The 25,391-nt window shown below is 36.8% G+C and overlaps 1 protein-coding gene across 3 annotated transcripts; it reads left to right on the top strand.

Annotated features, from left to right (window-relative positions):
• Positions 1-11,136: 11,136 nt before the first annotated feature.
• On the top strand, positions 11,137-25,130 carry LOC109022128 (ubinuclein-1-like). 3 transcript variants are annotated; one of them, XM_035685949.1, is made up of 13 exons: positions 11,137-11,686; positions 12,902-12,982; positions 13,540-13,632; positions 13,772-13,848; positions 15,170-15,779; positions 17,112-17,205; positions 17,303-17,412; positions 17,551-17,637; positions 18,332-18,457; positions 22,666-22,800; positions 22,892-22,939; positions 23,426-23,572; positions 24,393-25,130. In XM_035685949.1, exons 1-13 carry the CDS (start codon positions 11,450-11,452, stop codon positions 24,879-24,881), a joined length of 2,334 nt encoding a protein of 777 aa, XP_035541842.1. In that variant the 5' UTR covers positions 11,137-11,449; the 3' UTR covers positions 24,882-25,130. The 3 variants fall into 3 exon arrangements, with proteins under 3 accessions (XP_035541842.1, XP_018860479.2, XP_035541843.1); XM_019004934.2 differs by having other exon boundaries at positions 23,471-23,572; positions 24,393-25,129; XM_035685950.1 differs by having other exon boundaries at positions 11,576-11,686; positions 12,877-12,982; positions 24,393-25,128.
• Positions 25,131-25,391: the final 261 nt, after the last annotated feature.

The raw sequence follows: 25,391 nt of genomic DNA on the forward strand, positions 1-25,391 counted from the left end.
TAGGTATGGCTTGAATAGTGGGTTGAGATAAGATAAGTAGAGATAAAAGTTGAAAATTGAATAAATATTGTTAGAATATTATTTTTTTAATATTATTATTGTTTTGAAATTAAAAAAAAAAATGAATTGTTTATTATATTTTGTATGAAAATTTGAGAAAATTGTAATGATTAATTGAAACGAGTTAAGATTAACTCTCAATCCAAACGGGGCCTTAGAGAAGTTGTGGAGGGATGTGGGCTTAGTCATCTTGGTTTTCAAATAAACAAATTTTCATGGAGTAATAATAGAGCAGGCCATATGTTCTGCTAGGAAAATTTTGACAGAGCTTTTGCCATTCTAACTTGGTCTTTAATGTTTGAATGCATTTCTGTCATCACATTACCAGCTCAGACTTCAAATCCTTCTCCCATATTAGTCAAGATGGGACGAAACTAGTCTAGCAGTTTCCAACGTGAGAGGACCTTCAAATATGAAACTTGTTGGGATAAAAGATAAGATTGTGGGAAAATAATTGAAGAGAGATAGATCAAAAAGGGGTACACTTACAACAAGCTGTTGTCAATTACTCAACGGTTGTAGTATTGTAAAAAGTCTCTCATTCCGTAGAATAAGAAGGATGCAAACAAGATGAATGGCTCTATGCTTGACAAGCTAAGGGAAATCTCTAAGTTGCAAGAAGAAAATAGGGGTGAGCATGTGGTTGCCCTTAAACAGAAACATGAGGAAGTAAACTGTTTGCTGGAAGAAGAAAATATTAGATGGAAACAAAGGGTCAAATAGAGATGGTTGCAAGATGGAGACATAAACGCTAAGTACTTCCACCTGTGTGCAAATGAAAGAAGGAAAACCAACAAAATTAGTAGGATTAAGAAGGGGATGGTTCAGTTGCAACATCTGCTGAGGAGATATCAGAGTTATTTCTAAGGTTTTATCAGAATTTGTTCTCCTCTTCAGACCCTATGAACATATTTGATTGCTTTAGACCTTTGACTTATAAGGTCACTAAAGACATGAACAGGTTATTGGTTAAGAAGTTTGTAGCAGATGAAGTGAGAGAGGCAGTTTTCCAGATGAATCCTCTAAGTTATCTTGGACCAGATGGATTCCCTGCAGCCTTTTATCAAGCCCATTGGAACACTGTAGGCCAAGATGTGTGTGGAAGTGCTTGATTGTCTTGACAATGCAAGTGGAGATTTGAGTTTTATTAATGAAACTCATATTGTGCTAGTTACAAAGAAGAAGGACCCAAAGAAGATATCAGAGTTTAGGCCAATCTCTCTTTGCAATGTGATTTATAAGATCATCTCTAAGGTCAGGAAATAGGCTGAAGAAGATACTGCCTAAAATCATCTCACCAACTCAAAGTGCTTTTGTCCCGAGAAGACTAATTCTAGACAATGTTATAGTAACTTATGAAGCAATGCATTCAATGGATAAGAGGATGAAGGGCAAATTAGGTGCATGACCTTGAAACTATATATGAGTAAGACCTATTACAGGGTGGAATGCGATTTTCTTAAGGCAATTATGGCGAAGATGAACTTCAATCAGAAATGGATTGGTTTAATTATGAGATGCATAAGTTCTATTTTTTATTCTATCCTCCTCAAGTACAATTCAAAGCATCAAGAGGATTAAGGTAGGGTGACCCACTCTCACCTTACATTTTTATTTTATGTTCTGAGGCATCGAGTGCCCTTCTTAATTATGCTGAAGCCTCAAAGTTTATAACAAGAATTCCAATTGCTTAAGGAAAATCATATATTAACGATTTTTTTTTTTTTTGCAGATGACAACTTATTATTTAGTAAAGCAAACCATCTGGAGTGGAGTAGAATGGTTGGTCTCCTTAATTCCTATGGGCAAGCTTCAAGCCAAAGACTCAATAAAGAAAAGACTTCTATCCATTTTAGCATAAACACAAGCAGGGAAGTAAGAAGCCTTATTCTGAGCATAGCTGGGGTAAGATAATCAACCTCATATGAAAAATAGCTTGGCTTACCTGCACTTGTTGGAAGATCTTGATACCAAGCTTTCAAAAGTAGACTAGATAGAGTTAGAAGTTGGGTGAGTAACTGGAAAACCAATATCCTATCACAAGCTATGAAAGAAATCCTTTTGAAAGCAATGATCCAAGCTCTGCCCACTTATTGCATGGGGTTTTTAAGCTACTTAGATATCTTTTGCAAGAGATCAATCAAGTTATAAGGAATTTTTGGTGAAGCCAACAAATAATGAAAGGAAGATTCATTGCGTCTCTTAGAGTCAAATGGGAAAGGCCAAGTCATCAGGCGGGTTGTGATTTAGAGAGTTTGATAGCTTTAATTTGACACTGCTTGCCAAACAAGGATGGGGAATAGTGCAGTATCCAGAGGCTTTAGCTAGTAGAGTTCTAAAGCTGGAGTATTTTCCTATAACTTCTTTCTTTGAAGCAAAGTTAGGTTCTAATTCATCATTTATTTGAAGGAGTTTGTTTGTAGCAAAGAAGTTGGTGGAAGATGATTCTATATAGAGGATTGGAAATGGTGAACAAGTGAGGATTTGGAAGGATCAATGGATTCCTCAGCCATCCGCTTTCAAAATACAAAGCTTGCCTTCTGTGCTGGACAATGATGCAAATGTGGCGATCCTCATGGACTCAGACATTGAGAGTTGGAATGTGCCTTTGATGCATATCTCTTTTCTAATAGTGAAGTGGAGCTAATTCAGCGTATTCTCATTAATGTTACTAATTGCCCTAACAAACTAGTGTGGAGATGCAATAAGAATGGCTTATTTTCAATGAGAAACGCCTACCATTTACAGAAGGAGATTATGGAGAATGAGAAATGGCAATGATCAAACTCAAATACTCAAAGGGAAGTATGGGCTACAATTTGAAAGTTGCCCTAACAAATGCATGTTTGTTCAAGAGGAATGTTGTTGAATCCTCTTTATGTCCTGTCTATTTGCAAGAAGAGGAGACTGGTCTTCATGCTATATGGGAATGCACTGCTGCAAAGGATGTATGGAGTATGTGCTAAAAAAAACTTCAGAAGTATGGACTATTTGCAGTCAGGTTTCTGGATCTGATTGCCACCAGGCTTGAACTTGTTGAGCAAGAGCTAGTGGAGGAGATGGTAGTAACATTTAAGAAGATTTGGCAGCAAAGAAACACACTCATTTTTAAAGGTTCGTTCACTCATCCTGCGACACCCCCAGCCCCCGCTCGGAACTTGATAGTGATTAAATGCGTCGAGATATGTAACATAAGGTTACATACTCCTCGTACATGACAATTAAGATGCAATGCACCTAACATATAGCAATATGGAACAAAAATCGCAGCAAAAAAATTATTTTTTATCTACTTAAGCACGGTGGTGAAATGAATAAAACACATGGTACCAATAAGAGCAAATATCCCAAAACTTTCATATTAGCATAAACACTTTAAAATAAGAGTGATTTTTCCAAAAAACTTTCCAAAATTGGTAGTGTGTCATAAAGTTATTCCCAAAACATGGGATTTGCCAAAATATTGTCTAATCCTAAAAAAAAATTTCATTCTTAAATCTTTAGAGCTTATCAGGCTTTGTCCTCTTCTCCAGGAACAGGTCCTTGCCATGGTTCCTGAGTCGCTTAAACTTGTCAATGAGTTTAATTGCATCGGTAATCATCTGGTCTATGGTCTCTAACTGCTCGTGGATGGAGGGCCCAGTAAAGCTCACTACCTTTTTGGGCACTATCATATCCGGATGAAGTGTTGTCCTCTTTCGCTTTGTCATCTAAGTTTTCTATATTTGTTAAAATTTCTACAATTCCGGGTAGGGAATGGTAGTAGAAACTATCACAGTGAGATTTCAAGAAATCTCAACAAGTAAACAGTCAACACACCACATATATTACAAGCATATAAAAACAAACCACAAATGAATGCATGAACATGTACTTTGACGTAAAACCTTGACATATGCAACTTGACCTTTCCATAAAACAACTTTTCATCTTTTAAACTCTTAACACATGTTTATATCATTTGAGTTCAAGTTCTTGTTCATATCATAACATATCATGTCATTTCCTTATCATGTCATATCATACCATATTGAGATCACATCACATCTCATCATTTCATGTCATTTCATACCATAACATAGCACATCATGGCATAACATATAATGTCATATCATATCATGGCATATCATAATATATCATGTCACAGAGCTCAAATGCCTTATTCATATAATATAATTCACATGATTGGATATCTCACAGCTCTCCTAAGCACCATGTGTTCACTGCTAGTTACCGCATCAACCAACGATCCGCTTGATCGAGGTGACTACGTCATAAATATAAACATATTCTTTACGGCAGTTCGCTTATTTTGCATTCACCGTATAACACTCACTAGTTTTAGGTGCCAACCTCGCTCCAGTATCCTTTCATAGGAACCATTCGAGACCCGTCGACTGTATTTCGTCAACCCAAGGGTCTCCACCCGACTTTAAACACTCTAGAGTAAATAGAGAGTTCCACTAGGGCATTTTTCCGTCCTAGCATTTGGGATCGTGATAAAATATTTTTTACTCTTTCTCTTTAAAGCATGGACCCAAATGTATGTGACATGTGACATAGACTCATGATGAAACATTAATCTTATTCATGCAACATATAAAAGCCAAATAACATAGTTCATCTCATAGCATGCATCTCATAACATAACTTGAAAATATTAAAACATGTAAATAAGAATAATTTCATGCAAACATATTCGATTGACCCATCAAGACATGAAAACAGATATTTAAAACTACAAAAGAGGCTTAGGCCAATTAACATAGGCCCACCAAAACATGCATTTTCATTATTTCAACTTCTACTCATGCCTCCATTTAATCTTATGCATAAACAAATAAGCAAAACTCAATTATAAAGCCAAACTGAACCAACATGTATGTCATCCAATTTTTTTTTTTTTAAATAGAACATCACAACACGTGGTTGTTCCTCCTTCCCAATCATAGCCGAATATAGGAATGTAATAACACAAAGTTCAAACAATATTTTCATGCAAAAATACACTTAGGCCGAATATGATAACCATAGAATATCGTGCTTCAAATCACACTTTCATACCAAATACTCATAGCATCACAAAGGCTGAATACGTATACAATAAATAATAACAATAATCAAACAAATAATCACACAAGAGTTCACGTAATATATAAGAATAATATCAAAGATAGATTGGAAGTTTACTTACAAAAAAGTCCAACGATAATATTAGCAAAATCTGAAAATATAAGGTAGCATATTAGAAATTAACACACAAACCCTAGATTCTGAAAATGTGAGTGAGTGTGAGTGTCGTGATATTTTTGAAATCTTTTTCTCAAGCTAACAACCCTAGGGCCAAAACTTTTGAAGATTAAAACTCTAGTTTGTCTTCCAAGTTAAAACCGAATCATAAATCACTCTAAATCTCGCGTTCATGTGTTCAAAACATTAAAAACGCTTCGGGTTCCATCTTTCTTGAAGAGAAAACCCTAATTCCTAGTGTGAAAGTGGATGGTTGTGCTGAAAAGCCCTAAAATCGAAAATGAAGAACAAGTTCCTCCACTTTTGCTGTGCATGAACAACATGAAAGGGTGAAAATATCCTTACCTCCACATGCAATGCTCACACTCGAAATATGAAGGATGATTTCTTGGTGATATACAAAAATAGTGGTGAGTGTGTTTGGCTAGTGAGAAAATAGAAACTTGATAGAGAAATGGTGTGGTGGCCGAAATACACTAGGGAGAAAAAAAAAACTTTTGAGCAAAAGGACTCCCCTATTTTCGGTTATCTCCTTTTATAGAGCCTCTCCATGTCTTTCAACAACCAATGCATGTAGGACAAGTGGCAAAGCCTCCTTCTATTTCCCTTTTGATGGGATGGCATGGGGAAAACCAAAGGTTGCTTGGGGTGCTGTGTGGTCTTCCCTCTTCAAAACCCCTATCTTTCCTCCATTTTCCATTTTGCCCTTCTTCCCTTGTCTAGGCTCAATGCATTTAGGGGTCCATAGGTCATTTCTTCAAAAACCTTAATCTTCCTAAGATTTTCCTCCAATGTATGGGTGACACATGGCGTGAGGAGTGTGTGTGTCTCTTGGGTGCCGAATCTGGCAAGTTTGAGGTGACTTTTTGTGTCATTCCCTAAGTAGCTTTTGGGTCTCTTTCTCTCCCTCCTTGCTGCTTTTGGTAGCCCCCATGCTTCTTACAAAAATTCTTCTAGAAACATGCTTTTTTTTCTTCCCAAGAATGACACATCTTGAAATTCTAAAAAGCTACTTTCATCCTAAGTTTGACATGTGTCAATATGAAACTTGTCCATTTCAAAAGTGGGAAGTGTCACCTCAGTCGTTCTAAAACCCTTTTTCTTCATCATAAAACCCTTCATCCGAAAATTCCTATGTCTTTTCAGGCTTCATCCACTTTTTCTTCCAAAGTTCTAACACATGGTTGACAGGTGTCACCTTAGTCCTTTTCTAGAAAGACCAAAAATTCATTTTCTTACCATGTGGTGCCTCTTCCTTGTCCCATGGTCGAACCTGGGCCTTCTAATGCAATACCCTCATGGGCCAACTTCTTTGGGCCTATTTGTTCTATTTCCTCTTTGAGGGCTAATAAGCCTTATATTAAAAGATCCATATCCATCCAAAAAAATAGAAAAAAGGCCTAATGAATTATTCCAACACTTAGTCAAAATATCCAAAGGCAAAAATCATCATCCATACAAAAATGTAAACGAGGTTCCCCTTGAAAAATCCAGGGTGTCAAACATCTAATGGAAGTCATGAATCAAGCAAGACAATTAGTTCTTGATTCTCAAGTTGCAATCAAGGTAGTAAGCAAAGGAGAGGGAGGGTCAAGTTTCAATATTAGTAGCTGAGAACCTCCTCCAAATGTGGTGTATAAGGTGAATTGGGATGCAACTCTTAGTAGGAAGCTTGGAAATGTGAGCATTGGAATCATGGTTAGAGATCATGAAAGGCAAGTTATTGCAACCAAGAGAATGCAGAGAAGTTTTATTCAAGACTCCTTACTTGTTAAATCGTATGGGATTTTCCAGCCTAGGAAGCTTGCATTGGAAATTGGTATTAGGAAGATTATCATTTAAGGTGATGCTCTGAATGTCATTAGGAGCATTGTACAACCAGAGGTCTCCTATCACAATTCGAGAGTGTTCATATGGGATACAAAATATGCTCTCTCACAGTTTGATCATTGGGAAGCAATTCATATCAAAAGAAGGGCTAATGCAGTTGCAGATGCTTTAGCTAAAATTTGGAAAATATTGATATTTTTTGTTAGTAGATAATTTTATTTTTTAAGATATTATAGCTATTAATATATGTAATTTTAACTTTTATGTTAAATTATATTAATTAGATCAAATGAGTTATGTGTTAGTTTAACTCATTTATATGAAATGGATTTAAATTAGTCATGTTGTGTTAATGGGTCAAAATGAGTGACACGACACACTCCTTTATCTAAATGGGTCGGGTTAGAATTTGAGATTTTGACACGTTTAGTTTAATGAGATGAGTTCGAATTGATCTATATAGTCGAATGTTCATTACTTGATACGACACGAATACCACCTGAAAACATGAATTGCCACACCTAATAAAAATGATTTTTTAATTGTAAAGCAAAATGTAAATATGATCATATCTAACCACATCACTTTTATATTGTTTTCAGAAAAAAATCATCAACACACCTAACACTTAGGTTTAGCTCACATAACTTTTCTTAAAAAAAAGTTTAGCTCACATAAGGGAATAATCCTATTTTTAAGAAAGAAAAATAATAAACTTATAACTCTATTCCAATTAGAGTGAGTATGTAAACATAAAGGATTCGTTTGGATTCGTAAGTGATCTCAGCTCATCTCAACTCATCTCAGCTCATCTCAGCTCATCTCAACTCATCTCACTACTATTCAGCAACTTTAACTCATAAATCTCACTACTATTCATAACTCATCTCATTACTATTCACAATCCATCTCAGCTCATCTCAACTCATCTCAAATCATCTTCGAATCCAAACGTCTCCAAAGTTATTTTAATAAAGTTGCACATTTATGTTGGTTGGTAGTAAAATATTTGTAAGTATATCATCATTTTTAAATGAACACATCAATTTTTTATTGTTTATAACTTTTATAAGTAGGTTTTATGTGAAAAGATCTCTAAATTATTGATAGGAGAGACAGTGATACATGAGCTGAGTCCTTAATGAGCAATAAATAGTGTAGAACTCTTTATATGTAACTCTTTCACCTATTTGAATCCTTAAATTCGGATAAAAATAAATTATTATTAAAAAAAAATCTTGAGGTAGCCTTAGTGTATGTTTGGACAATGGGATGAAACAAAAAATTATGAGTGTATATGGTATCCAAAAGTGTAAAAAAAAAACATATCTAAGTGTATCCCTGTATATTTCTATCTCATATTTGTTATTGAATATGACTGCACTAACAAAACCCAGAGGAAAATGAAAATAGATGAAGGCAATTTCATGACATGTGACCTTTTCCAGCAGACAGTCAATTTTTTTTTCTCTCCATTTGCCTCCCTTCACACTTTCATTTCCATTGTAGCCCATGCCGTTCGGCAGTCACAATTGACCAGATGCTTGATTTGCGGTGTAGAATCTCGTATAGAGTAGCCACGTGGTGATTGGGACGCCGGTCAATCCTGCAAACAATACACTACCGCACACCATCGCCAACACCGTTGCATTCGTCCAAGTGACACTGCAAAAAAGAAATGTAGGGGTGGGCTTCAATTTGACCTAGTCATATTTCTCAACTTTGAGCTTTGACTCCGTGAAGAGTCGGAGTCCAAAAACAACTCTGATTTTGACTCCAATAGAGAGCTAGCTTCATTTCAACATGCCTAGTCACCCAATAAAGAAGACAAGGATTATAGACTTAAAAAAAGAGAGAGGATGCTAGGCTAAGAGAGAAGTTATAACAAAGAAGTACCTGAAGAGAGAAATCAAAGTGGTTGAAGATTGAGGAGAATGAAATGCGCATGATTAGCTAAAAGGAAACATATTAATATATAGGAGGAGAAAACAATGTTGCTTTAAAAAATATATATATAAAATAATAAGTTGAATGAATTCAATCTTATGGGGGGCTCGAACGCTAGTCGATAGGTTTGCAAAATACTCTCCCAACTGTTATGTTACTCTGCCTTCTATTACTTATATTATATATTAAGTATAACTATCAGAGTTGAAGTCTTGTTAAAATCCGAAGTCCGATTATTTTTCATCCTCCGACTTTGATTTTTCCAACTTCAATAAAGTCAGAGTCAGAGTGAGTGTTAGAGTTATGGAGTTTTTGCCCAGCCTTAACAACATGAAATGAGAGAGAGAGAGAGAGAGAGAGAGAGAGAGAGAGAGAGAGTTTCAAAGTGTGGCTATTCTTTAGTGCATCTATGTTAAGTCGTAGCCTATTGAGACACGAATGAGGCAACCCCATGTGATGGTCGGCACTTTCTGTGCCAATTTGAGGTTCTCCCGATGCTATACTCTGAGTATAATGTTTGCTCTATTTTTGGTATACACAATAGGGGGTTCCGTGAGGTTGTAGTGAAGGGGAAGGACTTGACCATGTAGGCTGGGCTACGATCAAGGTGGCTTTTTGGTTGTTTTTGTGGTGTAAAAGCAGATGTTTGTTTGTGTATTGGTAGAGTGTGTTTCGTAGTGGTTAGATACTTTTTTTGATGGGCTTCGGTGCGCAACATCAGTGATTCTGTTTGGGAATAACTTGGTATTGTTGTGCGGTGCTAGTACATGATGGTTGGTGACGAGAATAACTGGTTTTTCACTGGTGGCATGCGTGGAAGGCCATTTGGTTGTGGCATCTTCACGGTTGTGCATGGTCTGGACGGTGGAAGCAAACTATGATTGTTTAGGTGTGAAGTAGTGGCTCACGATAGTGTGGTTAATGAGGGCTACCATTCAATTAAGAAAACCAGTGCGAAGGAGGGACACATTTTCCATGTTTGGGGATTTCTCATTTAATAAATATCTTAATCAATAATTAAAAAAAATACAAATTATTGATGAGACCTATCACTTCTTCAATCTCCATAAAATGTTAAAACTATAATATCTTACTTATACATCCAAACATACCAATTATGTGTTTTTGGTGTTTGGATATTGAAATGAGATGTGATGAAATAGGATGAGATGGAAGCATCTCTCTATCCAAAATAGGCCGAAGGCCTCAAATGCTTATTTTTATGTATAGACAGCTATGCTAGGGAAAATTCTCACCTTAGATAATCTAAGAAAACGTTTATTGACTATTGAATTGATGTACATGTGTAAAAAAAGTGGTGAGTCTATGGATCACCTATCAACAATACTTCAACAACATGAGCTTATGGAACGATATATGTGTGAGTGTGAGACTCTTTTTAAGTAATGCCAAGAAGGATTGTTGACTTTTTTGGTCAGTTGGCATGGCATTCGGGACAACTCTCGAATTGTAACTATGTGACAAATGATATCGACTTGTCTATGGTGGTGCGTATGGATGGAGAGAAACGGTCGAAGTTTTGAGGATCATGAACGAACAATGGATGAATTTAGAATTTTGTTTCTTCACACTTTATTCCATTAGTTGATTATAATAGATTTTAATGACACGAACATACGTATAAGATTTTTTTGTATCTTTAGACAAGCATGCCTATTCCGTTTGGGTAGTGGAGTGTTCTCAACTATTCATTATTTTATCATTAATTTTTATCTATTTTTCATTACATTTTACTACTATTTAATATTTTTTTAATATTTTTTTACTACTATTTATATAATATCTGAAATCACTTCACTATCTAAATATAATCTAAATGTGGCTCTTGTACATGTCCCATGTACTAGGCTTCTCCTATTTTCAATAAAATTCTTATTTAGTATTTACTAATAAAACAAACAATAGATTGTGATGCGAATATCTACGGTTGTTTTTTAATTTCAAATGTTTAATACCACTCCAAAATATTTGGGACGGGAAACCTATCTATAAAGCAAAATCTAATCGGGTCTGGAGTTGGATCCGCCCCATAAATGGTACCCGTCCCATCGTCTTTCCTCGCTCGCACTTTCTCGAGAAACGGCAAGAAAATGTTGCAGTTAAAAATCCTTTTAATTATTTTTCTTTGCCAATCAAGTTAAAATTCATCCAGTAAGTCATTTTTGTATCCCGCGCAATCTCTCTCTCTCTCTCTCTCACAAAACCAATTCCCATCCCTTCAGTTCCCTTCGGTCTTTCTAGGGCTCAGCACGTTGCCCCTATATCCTGTCCCATCCCAATTTTCGAAATTCCGATCCAGACGCCGTAGAATTCTGGGCCCGCCGCCATTTGTTTTGTCTTTATGGACGAAGAGAAGGCTGTTGGTGTTGGTGGTGGGGAATCGTCGAGGGCTTCGTCGTCCTTCGTCAAAGCGGGCGATCGGCAGGTGTTCACGGTGGAGCTCCGACCCGGAGAGACCACCATAGTCTCGTGGAAGAAGCTCCTGAAAGACGCTAACAAGGTCAATGGATCCACCGCCTCTTCTGTCCCGGAACCGCCCGCCAACGCCCACCCCTCCCTCGAGTCTCGAATCGATCCGGTGAGTCCCTCTGAACTTAATACAGACGTAATACATACGTACCTACACAACCACATGTCGATACATATATGCTATCTCCGTTATTGTGTACATTATTGGGTTTTGGTATGCTTGGTGTGGGTTATTGTGGAGATACAGTGTAGTTTAGCTGTAAGGCGTACTATTTAAACCATTCCCTTTTTCTTTTGAAAAAAATTATGCTATATTTAGCGCTAATTTTTGTGCTGTTGATAGAGTATGGGGGGTAGTTCTTCTCATGTATTGCTTCGAATTTTTAACTTGGGCTGTTGATGCGTGTGGATGGAGTGAGTGGGAGAGAAAGAAATGGCTGGTTAGAGAAGGAAGTTTCATTTCCTCAATGGCGAGTCTAAAGTCAACTCACCTTCACTGAACGAAGCCTCAATCCCAACTAATTGGGTTTGTTTAACGATCATTCTGCAAGCAATCAGTGTCAGTCACATATCTCTTCAGGAAGCAAGCTGTTCAGGAACTATAGGCATTTTTTTTTTTTCACTTATAACAAAAAAAGGAACTATATGCATTTTTACTGTTAATTCAATCGATGGAGCTTTAGGGCTAAAACGGAGATTGGTTTAGGATGATTATGTCCAATGTGATCGAGTAATTGCTGAATAGTTCTTCAAAACCAAATTTATTGAATTTATGGGACCAGATATTCCCAAATTTTTATTCAGTTTATTTTTAATTGTCTCAGGCTGTTGTGTTTTCATCCTTTATTCATATTAGTTGTTAGATTCTACTTAATATTATAGATATTTTTCCTCACTTTGTATACATCCTGTGTACTTGGGCATTGCCTAGTTTCATTCTATTCAATAAAGATACTTATTTACTTATCAAAACAAAAATATTATAGATATTTTTCCAAATTTTTTATACACCAGGTATTGATTCGTTTTCTTTGGATGGGCTATATGCTCATATAGCAGCTTTAGGTGGCTATATGTGCATATGGCAGCGTGAAGACATGCATGTTGATCTTTATGCAATTCTATATAGCTGCATGATTAACCTTGTAAGTGTTAAAATTTTGAGCTCATCTCCATCTACATCAGTATAAACAACATATTTGGTTATGATGAACATTTTTGTCAAGTCATCTGCTTTTCCTCTCAGTGCCCATGTTTCATTCTTTTTACATGAAATTGTGATTTCATTATGCAATATAGATTCTTAGTTGTGCTTCACCTCTAGGGACAACCAACTGAAAATGAAGATAAAGATGGCCCCAATCGATTCAGTGCTGTCATCGAGAAGATCGAACGCCTCTACATGGTACCTACATTTACCTCTCATTTATTTTGGACTTTTTGATTCTTGTATCTAAGACTTGTTGCAGAACCATTGCTTTGTTGCAGAACCATTGATTGCAAGATATATAAGATGAACCATTGATTTTCAGATATTTAGGCCATGTTAGGTTAAACAGAATTTTGCAAAATCTTATTTTTGATTTTCAATAAATTTCAAAATTTCAAACCAAAACATCTTCAAATCTAAAAACAATACACTATTTCGACTTTTCATCCAATCATTACCCAAACACAAAAATAAAACAAAAGATACTCTTACAAATTTTGGATTTTATCCAAACATCTTTTCAACTTACCTATCCTCTTCCACAAACTCTAATACAAAACTTATTTAAAAAAAATATTTATTCAAAATCTTCTCTCTCCTTATTCCTAAACCCAATAAACAATACATCTCAAAAAAATTCTCAAAAGTTCTTCTATCCAAAGATGGCCTTAGCTTTTATTTGACATGCAAGAGAATTTTAGAAGGAATATTTTCACTATAATATACTAATATGAACATAAAATAATTCTCAGGGTAAGGATAGCAGCGATGATGAAGATTTACGCGAGCTTCCTGATGATGATCAGTATGATACGGAAGACTCTTTCATAGATGATGCTGAGCTGGTAAGTGTCATTGCTATTTTGCATATCCATGCTAATCTTCATAGAGCTCTAAGACCGAAGTGGTAGCATCCTTCTTCTTATATCAGTGTCTTAAAAAGTATACTGCTTCTGTAATACCCTCTCACTACATTTTCTGCAGGATGAATATTTTGAAGTTGATAAGTCAGCCATAAAACATGATGGATTTTTTGTTAATAGGGGCAAGCTGGAGCGCATGTGAGTTTCTTTGAGCCTTTTCTTGATTCTGTTACTGTGATCACAGTCACGCTTCTTGGCTATATTCTAATGGGCTTCGGCTATTGTATTTAATGGAACTAGCGCCCATGATTTTCTTGTTTCTTTTTCTAGTTCCTTGTTACTTGTCTCAACAAAATTTTTAGTCGTAAAAAAAAAACTATTTCATTGACAAAACCTAGCATTTTGACCACCTCTTTTTTATGGGTTTTTAGTAGTGAAATGGTAGTAAGTATCGCACGGAGTTTCATATTAGGAGCAGAGTGGATTGATTGTTTTTTATCCTTATTTTTTATGTTTAATCTGCATGCAATTATACCTGCACGACCTCCCCTCGCTTGGGGCTAGTTTGTGCAGGGGCGGGGCCACCAACCTGACCACCCCCAGGCAAAGGAGGTGGAGGCATTTGCCTCCCCTTTGCTGGGTGGAGGACAAGATCCCCTTTAAGGTGGCCATGCCAACAAGGTCCCCTTTGGTCCCCGCTGCTCTTTTTTTTAGTACTAGTTTTTTGAAAAAATTATTCCCTTCTGTTTTCAATATCTTATATATTTTTTAAAAACTAGGAGGTCTGCTACCAACAGGAAAAGAATAGCTATTCATCTCCTTTCGAGAATGAATAGCTATTCCTTTCATATTGAGGAATAACCATTCCTAGGAATAGCAATGTAACCAAATGTGTGAAATGACTATTCAATTGAGGTCCTTATCCACGTACCAAATGTGCATTTAGTTTAGATCTCAGGTACAAAGGGATAGAGTGGTGGGGTGGGACATAGCAGATTCACCACTGAATTTTAGTTTTATTCTGCCCAATATCCTAGCTGTGTGTGTTACTAATGTTATATAGATTGTGATAGATTTCAAAGACAGGCACATTGAAAGAAAAAGAAAATCACTAAGATGGGCTTCATCCTATGTTTAGACAAGCAATATGCTTGAAGTAGAGATAAATCCAAAACCTTAACCATAGAGAATCCAAAATTTCTAAAAGGATGATTCAATCCTTAGGCACCCTGCACAGTTCCGTACTTGAAATTAGTATTTCAACTGTTTCCCTACATCGTCCAAACGTATCAAATGAGAGAATGCAGAACTCCTTGTCAGAAATTAGTATTTCAACTTGCGGAAAATCCTTTTTCATCATCTCATAAATCACCATAAATAATCTGTTTATGGTTCTTTTATAATTAATTGTTGTTCCACTATTATTCTTCATTATTTTATCTACATGCTGGAGTTATTTGCTAGTTAGTTTGGAATATTTTCTTCTTTTACTTAACGTTTTTTCTTTTCCTTTTACAAGAAATGAACCTAATGCCTTACCCAACCAGCAACCAAAGAAGAGGCGCAGAAAAGATTTGGAAAAGGGTCATGGTGGTAATGATGAATTTCATGCACCATCAAAACATGTAAAGAAGGATAGGATGGCTGCCTCAAAGATAGCAACAATGCTTATGAAGAAGGACTCTTCTAGTCCCTCACAAAATTTGGCTGTAACAAGTGAAAATCTTCAAGATGTTAAAATCCAGAATTCATTGGTTGCTCCTGGAATTTCTTCCAAAAAGAAACCTGCTGATACTAAAATGATATTCGATCCTGCTGCATCTCTAAAAGTTTCTAATGGTGATGCTTCTGTATCTTTAGCAGAAGTAAGGGACACCGATAAGCAGAAGACTGGAGTCGTTCAGTCTAAGAGCCTCAGTGACAAATTGAAAGATGCAAGTGGATTCTTTGATGCATTACAGCAGAAAAACCCGGACAAAAGTGCCCATGTGCAATCTAAATCTCTATCTGGAAGACCTCTGAACAATGTTGATCCGTTGGAATTGTCAATTAGGCCAAAAGAAAAGAATGGCATCACTGAGCTGTCTGACAGGAATTCTTCCATGGACAAGTATGCAATGCAAACAACAGTAAGTTATTGTTTTATATAATTAAATAAAAATTACACCTTCCTTCATTGATGTATTGATTGCCATAAATGTAATATGACTTAAACATTTAATTCCTGAAAATCTATGCACTTGGATGAGAATACATTTGTATACACTGTGGGTGTGGGTGCGTGACTCTATTTGATGAAAGTCCATTTTAAGATCGGTAGTAGAGGAAATAATAACTGACTAATGGGGCAAATGAGAAAGGGCATATAGAGAGTTGTTCTAGTTTTTTGACGGTATGGTCGTGGAGATTTACATATCTTTGCTTAATTGATGCAATGGAAAGAAAGATTTTTATCTTTCATATATCTATCTATTTTTTGTGATAATAATGCTGCTCTAAGGCCTCGTTTGGTTACACAGATGAGATAAGATGAAAGTTGAATAAAATATTGTTAGGATATAATTTTTTAATATAATTTTTGTTTTGGGAATTGAAAAAGTTAAATTGTTTATTGTATTTTGTGTGGGAGTTTGAGAAAGTTGTAATGATTAGATGAGATGAGATGGTTTGTGTAACCAAACGAGGCCTAATTCAGCTCAAGTAGGTCTTGAAGTTTTTTATTTATTGTTTTAATTGGATCTCAATTATTATGAGAAACAGATTCACGGAAGTAGTAGGTCTTTTTATCAGAAGACAAAAATGAACTATATCATTTTTATGAACCTTTTCTCATTCTTTTTTCCCTGTTGATTAGGCCGCACTGTAGGAATGATGACTAGAGTGAAGCTACGGTTCAGGAAAGCTGCTAGTTTTACTTCTGTGCTAGGACAATAGTCTTTGGATTAAATAGCATCTCTGCCCCCCATAAGGGAGGGATGTGGAGTGAAGCGACGGGTTCAATCCCCTATGGATCCATGAGTTGGGTTTGTTTATTAAAATATTAATATTTGCTAGGTTTTTTTTTTTTGATAAGTAATTTTTACTAGATTTTCACAGAGAGCTATTTAGGTCTGAAGGAAATTAGCATATAAAATGTATGAAGACGGAATTTTTGTAGAAGTTTAGGTTTTGTTCCCTACAATTGAAAGAGCATATGAGGCTGCAAATGTTATCCTTCTACTTTCGATTATAAAGAACCATGAAGACATGCATGTTGACTTTTTATTTACTTGAGTTTTAAGTAAACTTTTTTTTATCAGTAGTGGTAAGTAAACTAAGATGATGCTACGACCAAGTTTTGGGTATGGTGGCCCGTTCTCACCAATTGGTTCATTGTATTCTTCAACAGAAATTATGGTAATTTCTTTTCCTTGTATATCTTATCTGTGTTAGTTTTAGATTAATTTCATAACTTTATGCAGAAAGCTACACAGATCAGAAGGGATGGTTCTAGTGTTAGGCCAAAAAGCTCCCTTGAAAAGGCTATTAGGGAGTTAGAGAAGATGGTTGCTGAATGTAAGTCTAGAAATTTTCATGAAAATTCTCTCTCTTACACAAGGTACTTCGTGGAACTTGCACATAATAAATTGTTGTTTGTGTAACATTTATGTAGCGAGGCCACCTGCGGTTGAGAATCAAGAGGCAGATACTTCATCCCAGGCAGTTAAAAGGAGATTACCCAGAGAAATAAAGCTGAAGCTTGCAAAAGTTGCAAGACTAGCGGTATTAGAGAAGAGCAAAATTCCCTTCTAAATTTTCATCATGACTGCAATATATAAATTTATATGTGCTAAGAATTTACCTGAAGCCTTTGACAAAGTTCAATAAGATTTTTCCTTTCCTTTCTTTTCCCCTTTGCAGCAGGCAAGCCAGGGGAGAATATCAAAGGAGTTACTTAACCGCCTTATGAGTATTCTTGGACATCTAATCCAGCTCAGAACATTGAAGGTATCGCCATCTGTTATAAAAATGATACGACTCTTGGGCACCTATTGCTTCATTTTCCAATTATCATATAAAGGCTTTGTGATGTAGTTGGGCTACAGGTGGATGAAGGTTATGATTATGCCTTTGGAAGTAGCTACAAACTTGCTGTTGATATATAGTTGATTCCTCTTATTCTCTTGTCAACTTCTAGTGTTGAATCTGTAAACCAGTGTAAAATCTAAAGCAGAACAATGATTAGGATGTTTAATATAATGTTGCCAACACTGTCTGACCTCATTTCTTGAGGTTTTGAAGTTGTCGCTAATTTTATTTGGGTAATAGTCATCAATTTTATTTTTCTTTAATTGTATGTAGGTTTTGTGTAGCACTTGGTTCAGTGACCAAATCTTTTGACCTGTTCAAAAGCAATGTAGTTTATTAGCTTTTAAAGTTAGACATGATAAGAATGTGATAGACTTCTTTCTTTAATTATCGAATTTTGTCAACTTGGTAGATAATGAAATTTCTTTGTGGTTGTCTCTCTGATAAATAAAGCCGTATCATATTAGTCGATGCGTGTTTGTATGTATTTATGTATTTTGTTTTTGTGTTTTATTTATTATTTCGCATTGTTTTACCATTTGAGTTTTTAGTTCATATGAAACAACTAAAATGGCTTACCTATCCAATGCCTTTTTTTTTGTTTTTTCTACAGAGAAACTTGAAGGTCATGATTAGTATGGGTCTGTCAGCGAAACAGGAGAAAGATGATAGGTTTCAACAGATAAAAAAGGATGTAGTTGATATGATTAAAATGCGGGAGCCCTCTTCGGAGTCCAAGGTATGCTTTTTCTGTAATTTTCTCTCTCTCTCTCTCTCTCTCTTCCTCCCTCTATTCATGATAAGTCTTTCTCCATTTGGTATGTTCTAATGCTATGGTTTTTTTTGGGTGAAAGTACATTATGCACCCTGAAACGAAACTACCATCATTTTGTTTTTCAATTTGCACCTCAGGTTAACAAAATTGTCAATGTGCACCCTAAAATACCATTTTTTTTGGCAATTTGCGCCATCTATTTGGATTTAACCATTAAGATTGATAAATAGGACATGTGGCACAATCTAGATTGTTAGATCGTGTGTGCAAATTGCCAGAAAGTGGTAGTTTGAGTGCAAATGGATGATTTTGATAGTTTTATTTTTTTTGATAAGTAAACAAATTTTATTGATCAAAGAATAGGCAGAGCCATATACATAAATCTAAACAAAAAAACAAAAGCATGCCCTTCACTACGTAGGCTCATTATAGACAAGAAAATCATGAAGGTCCATGCCATTGAAGTCAACAGCAATGGCCGAAGTACAAAGTGTTCTAAAAAATAAATCTTTCAGCTCCTCTTGCGATCTCTCCTTGTCCTGAAATGTCCTGTCATTACGCTCCTGCCATAAACATCACATAATGTATATAGGGATCATTTTACAGACGACTTTAATCTATTGCATGCCTCTTAGATTTGTCCAGCTGGCCAGAATTTCCACCACTGTCTTCGGCATAACCTAAGACAAGTATAATCTCCTGAACACCTCATTCCATAATACTTGAGCTATCTCACAATGTAGTAGAAGATGGTTTATAGACTCTCCCCCTTCTCTACACATGCAACACAAATCTATAATATTACTCTTCGTTTCCTCAAGTTTTCGGTTGTGAGAATCTTCCCCAATGAGATTTTGATAGTTTGGGGTGCAAATTGAAATAAGAAGGTAATATGGTATTTCAAAATGAATTTCACCTTTTTCATTTTTTTCTCTTTTAGCTTTATATAGGATCTTCTCTTATGCTGGTTAGAGGTTATTGTGTCTTTCATGGTTGGAATTTCTGTTTTTTCTAGCCTTTCTTTTATCCTAGAGTGCACAACATTTTTTTTTTTATGAGTAAAAATATTATATATATATCAATAGGAGAAATCAAGTACAATGGATGTATACAAGAAAATCCGTAACCCGAGAGCTCCTATTGCCCCAAAAGCCCACGAAAAACTACCCAACATACAGATTGGTGTTGCATGTGTAAAAGTGGGGAAGAGTCAGTGAATCATCTACTTTTACATTGTGAGGTTGCTAGGTCTCTCTGGCATGAGGTGTTTAAAAGAATGGATCTATGGTGGGTGATGCCAGAATTTGTGGTGGAAATGTTGGCGTGTTGGACCTCCATTCGAGGTGTACAACATATCAAAGCGGTTTGGAAAATGATTCCAATTTGTATCATGTGGTGCTTGTGACAAGAGCGCAATGAGTGAACATTTGAAGACAGAGAGATCTATGGCGGAGCTTAAAATTTTCTTTTTTAGGACTCTTTGTACTTGGGCAATTGTTGTGGACTTTAATGACATGAATCTTCATATTTTTTAGTTTCTAATGCACCTACGTAGATAGGGCATAATGACTTTTGTAACTGCAGTTGGTGGCCATTTTTTAATTAATAATACTTATTTACTTATAAAAAAAAAAAAAAAAAACTACCCAACATACATCAAGCCTGAGATAGAATAACTCACCCCTCTCCAACCCCAACCCCTTGTTTCCCATAGCCCAACATAAATCACACCTCCCAAAATACCCTCTATGCGAAAGACTTCCTAACATACATCAACCTTTATGCCCTCGACTTGAGTTACCACCCTTAGCGCCATAGTTGATTGCACTAAAAAGACGCTTCAATTCCCTGCTTTTCTTGAAGCTTGATTTGGTATCACGCGTGTGGCTTGCCTTAATCGCAGTGATTAGAGTTTTAAACTGGTCTTCACATCCTCCATGTGAGATTCCCACAATATGCTGAATCTCATTAACCTTTTGCAAAACCCAATCCAAAGATGATTCATCTATATTGTTTAATAGAGGAAGAGATACCAAGGGGACAACGTCTTCCCCCAATATAGCGCCCGACGTAGATCCAAACGGTACCAACGATAAACCCTTGTTCAGAACCTGTGCCGCCTCAACAACACCAATGGTTCTCTCCATTGGAGATTCTGGGTTGGCAACAAGTCCCTTCACCTCTGGCGACCTTGTGTGTGCAACTTCAATGTACCCTTTAGACGTCGGCGTTACACCATGATCACAAGATGAAACCAGAGCCAAGGGACACATCGTTGCTATCTGTGTCTTCCCACCGTGCTCCAAGCCTTCCACAGACTCTACTTCTGTCGTGGACTTCTCAGATACCCTACACGTTGCCTTATCTGCCATTATGACTAGGGACAAGTCAGAAACCTCCTCCAAGTGTTCCGTAGAAGCTTGCATGCATTTCTGCGTAGGAGCTATTGTCACCGACTAAGGAATGCTTGCGTAGGGGTCGTGATCGATGACGGAGGTTATTGGCTTTGAGATAAGGGTCTTATCTGGCCCAGGACTTCTGTTGGACCATGAAACTGGCCCAGAAGTGGAGCCCTTCTCAAACACGGGCCAATGGAGCTTTGGTCTTCATTTCGGGCTTAAGCGGCCCAACCCAAGTTTGGCCCTCCCTTTGTTTGGCCTCAAACTATTACACCCAGCAGCCTTCCTTTTTTTTTTTTTTTTGTTTTTAGAGGCCTCATACATTGGCCCAACCTTAGGCCCAAACCTTTGATTATCTTAAAAATCCAAGACTTTATCTCTTTTCTAAAGAATTTCAAATCCTCCTTCACGCCCGTTACCTCCATTTTTCAGACTATGCAGATATCCCTGCAACTTGTTTTCTCTTGGACAGCTATCCATTTTAGGTAATTGGATAGCTGAAAGTACCCCTGCCATGCCTCCCTTTTTGTGTTTTTGATCAACCTCCAGAGGATGATTCGGAACTGCATGTGCTGCCGCCCTCTTCCCTGCACTACCCACCGCCACCTCTGCATACTACTTGGACTGTCTCTCCTTCCCCTTCTCTACCTCTCTGTTTATATGTGGTGCTTGGACTGGAGCCTTCTTAGCCAAACTCTGTTTTAACTCCATTGAAAAGCTCTTCCAAGCCTTTCCTTCTGGGATTGCTAAGAGACCACGGCCCCCCTACCACCACCATAGTCAGTCACTTCCAAAAAATGCCCAAAACAATTCGACCTCCTATGAGCAAACAGAGCTTTGATTCCATCCCTATAAGTTTTGAAGAAGTCTTTCCTTCCCTCCGATAAAACACATTCTTCCACTGTACTGGCCAGCCAACAAGCACTGGCATGACTGAATACCATCTCCTTGGTTACCTTCCTACCCCTTTCTGTGATACGACAATAATTTCCACCCTGCATAGACAAAATAAACACCTTTGATTCTATTAAAAGGTGTTTAAGAGTCCCCATTGTATAAACACCGTTCACCGGATCAAACTTCCCATCGTTGGAATGAGACCTAGAAAAAAGCAGATATGTGCGGCGAAAAAAACCGGACTGCTCAAGAACTCAGTCGCCGGAGATGTAACCGGCTTCGGAAGTCCCTTGCAAAAGTCGCCGGACTTGTTTGTGTAGGTGGATGTGCTGGAAACTCCGTTCAACTGCCTGAGAGAATGACGGAAATACAATGCCGGAACACAGATCTAGCAAAAAACGTGTCGCCGGCGGCCTGCCAATGCCGGACGACCCTCGGCGAAGTCGCCGGGGGCCGGCGATCTTGTCGGTGCCGGCTGTGCAAAGACACTTGCCGGGCTAGAGGAAATGGGTGAATATCGGCGTTACTGTCTGTGCGAGAGAAAGGTGTAGACAAAGTCACGGGGATGGGCACAACAATTTTTACCCTTTCTACTGCAGTCATTTAGTCTCTGTTTCTCCCAACCAAGCCATCTTAAAATACTTTTCTTTTATAATATCACTAGTGAAATTAAAATAATATTATTTTGCTTTTGCAGAGAAAGGAGTTGTCTATTTTAAGAGCAATGCTAAATTTACTTCTCAAAAAAGAAAAAGAAAAAGAAAAGATCAATGCTAAATAGATTGTTTCATTGTGATGCTTGCACTGTATCTCACTCTGAAAAATTTCTAATCAATTTTGTGCAAATTAATGTGTAATGCATGATATGTTTCTCAGGCCTTTGGGCAGCAAGCTGGAGCGTCAGATGATTTTCAAGAATTTTGTCCTGAAGAAAAAGGAGTTAAAAAGAAATTTAGTATGGATGATGCATTAGAGGACAGAATTTGTGATCTCTATGACCTTTTTGTTGATGTAAAGATTCATGTTTTCTCTGCCCTATCCTGAAAAATTGTTCTTTTGTGGAGGAAAATTTTCTTATTTTTTTACCACTAAATTGATCTAGGGGCTGGATGAAGATGCGGGTCCACAAATTAGAAAGTTATATGGAGAGGTAATCTAATTTTTACCATATTTGTTTAGTTGCACTGTCAGCATTTCCAATGCTTATATGGCTGCTGCTTTCATTTAACGCGTGAAAATTTTAATGCTGCATGGAATGACACCATAAAGGTGTCCAGATTCATAAAGAATTCCAAATCAGCTCCTCTAGTTGTTCCCTCACGAGTTTATTCAGAATTTCTGTTTCAGTTTGGTTTATATACTCAAAAAATGTCAATTGCACTGTCTGGGGTGGATGGTGTCTCTCCTCATAAAAGCCGAATATTGTGTCCTGAGGATTGTGGTGGCTGGAAATTTTCTTCGATCATTTTTCTGATTTCTCTTGCTTGAGCCATTTCTTTTTCTTTTTCTATCTTTTTATCACCTAAATTTTTGAAACACTTTTGAGTCTTGACTCTTTCATGTTATGGTTTTTATTTTTTGTTTTTTAAAGTTGACCATTTAATGATTTATCATTATTGTTGTTGACATTCCTCAGTATTTTCCAAGCTTTTCTGAGGTAAGAATCCCATCTTTGATTCAGCTTGCAGAATTGTGGCCAGTTGGTTTCATGGACAATCATGGGATCAAAAGAGCGATTTGTAGGGCTAAAGATAGGCGGAGGGCACTGTACGGTAGACATAAGGTATGGCTTCTGCATTTTTATCTTGGATTGTAAGGCTATTCGTGCTTCTTCCTTTTTTTTTTTTTTTTTGTGATAAGTAATTTTATTGATACGACATGCTTCTTACTTTTACTGCCTATATATACTATCTTGTATGATCCGTTAGGGTGCATTAGTGGTTAAAGGATGGGCTTGTGATAAGCTGTAGACTCGGTCAGTCTGGGTTTGATTCTACACTAGGAGTTTGTCGGGATGCTTTGATTCCACACTCAGTGTTCTCTAGGATCCTTTAATGCACGGTTCTGATGAGTGGAATCATGCATCTGGAGTTTGCTCCCCAGGGGTCGGTGGGAAGGGCTTGTTGGCATTTGATTGTGACCCCTCAGTGCACACAATTTCATGGCTGCGTCTGTGTGGGTACGAATATCACACGGTTTTTTCCCTCACAGTCAAGATATCGTATTCATTTGATGTGAGATCTCTTACACTTTGGGCCTCCCTATAGTGGGTAGGAGCTCAGTGTTTTGAGGTTAGTACTAGTTTGTTTGACCTCATCGGAGTCATTTGGTATGAATTTATAATTACTTGTAAGTTATATATTAAGAAAAAACAAGTTATTATGAATACTGAAAGGTTATGCAATTAAATAAATGGTACTCTTCTCGTCAACCATTTATTTTATCTTCTTTATATCATCTTTTCCCCCCCTTCTATTAGATTCTTAGAAAAAATGTATCTTAAGCTGATGATGGAATATCGTGCTTGTTACCCTTAAGGTTTGTGTCAAGTTGATTTTTTATTTCTTAATTCTTGTTTGGTTATGTTGTTATTATTTGTCTAGGATCAGGAGAAAATCAAAAGGAAGAAAATGTTGGCACGTAGAATGGACGAGACTGTTCGAGTCGAAGGTAATTCAATTGCTCAGCCACAGTCTATGCGTGAGCGCACATCTACTGAAACTGGTAGTCATGGTTTAACTTCAGCAACCAGGCCGGTTACTAGTTCGCCGGCAGCAGTCAGGATGCACAGTCCCTCATCCAATGGTCCGATTATGTTGGACAGAATGAAACAAGAGAAACAAAAGGGAACCTCAAGCAATCCGGTGGATGATACAAGGGTATTATCAGATGGAGGAATGGTGAAGAAGAAGGTAAAGCGGAAGCCAGAACTGGACTTAAACGAAAGCCTTTTGCGTCCAGAGAAATTACCTTCTCAACAGGGAGAGGAGAGACACAAGTCCCTCAAGCAGGCTGCTGCTACAGCAGGTCTTCCCCAAAAATCAAATCTTCAGTCATCTTCTGCGCCTCCAAACGTTGAACAGTCAAGCTGACATGATATCTTAATTAGCTCAATTTAGGAAGTTTACACCCTAAAAATCGTTTTTTGCACACGAGTTTTTTTTTTTTTTTCTTTTAATGATGGGCGTCATTCATTCTGGCCAACTGATTTTTACGATTTTTGTAATTATATATGTTCTTTAATGGCGCCTTGTGGATTAAAGATTTATCTTCAATAGAGATAGCAGCGAGCTATGATTTTCTTGTGCTCGTTGTTGTTGTTGTAACTATATTATGAGATGTGTTAAAGTTATTCTATTCTTCGGTCGATGCATAGGGTACAAAATCCACACCAAAGCTCAAGTATCCTGTATATGATCTTTTCTTAATCTTTGCAACCCATGTACATATAAAAAAAAAACTCTAGTAGTGAGAATTAATTCAAGAAATGGACGGTAAAACATAACGGTATTAAATATTAATAATAGTGAGTAATGTTAGTTTTCTTTAAATTTTATTATTTCTAAATATACTTATTGATATAATTTGTAATATATTTTAAA

The sequence above is a fragment of the Juglans regia genome, chromosome 15, assembly GCF_001411555.2.
Source record: "Juglans regia cultivar Chandler chromosome 15, Walnut 2.0, whole genome shotgun sequence".
NCBI lineage: Eukaryota > Viridiplantae > Streptophyta > Magnoliopsida > Fagales > Juglandaceae > Juglans > Juglans regia.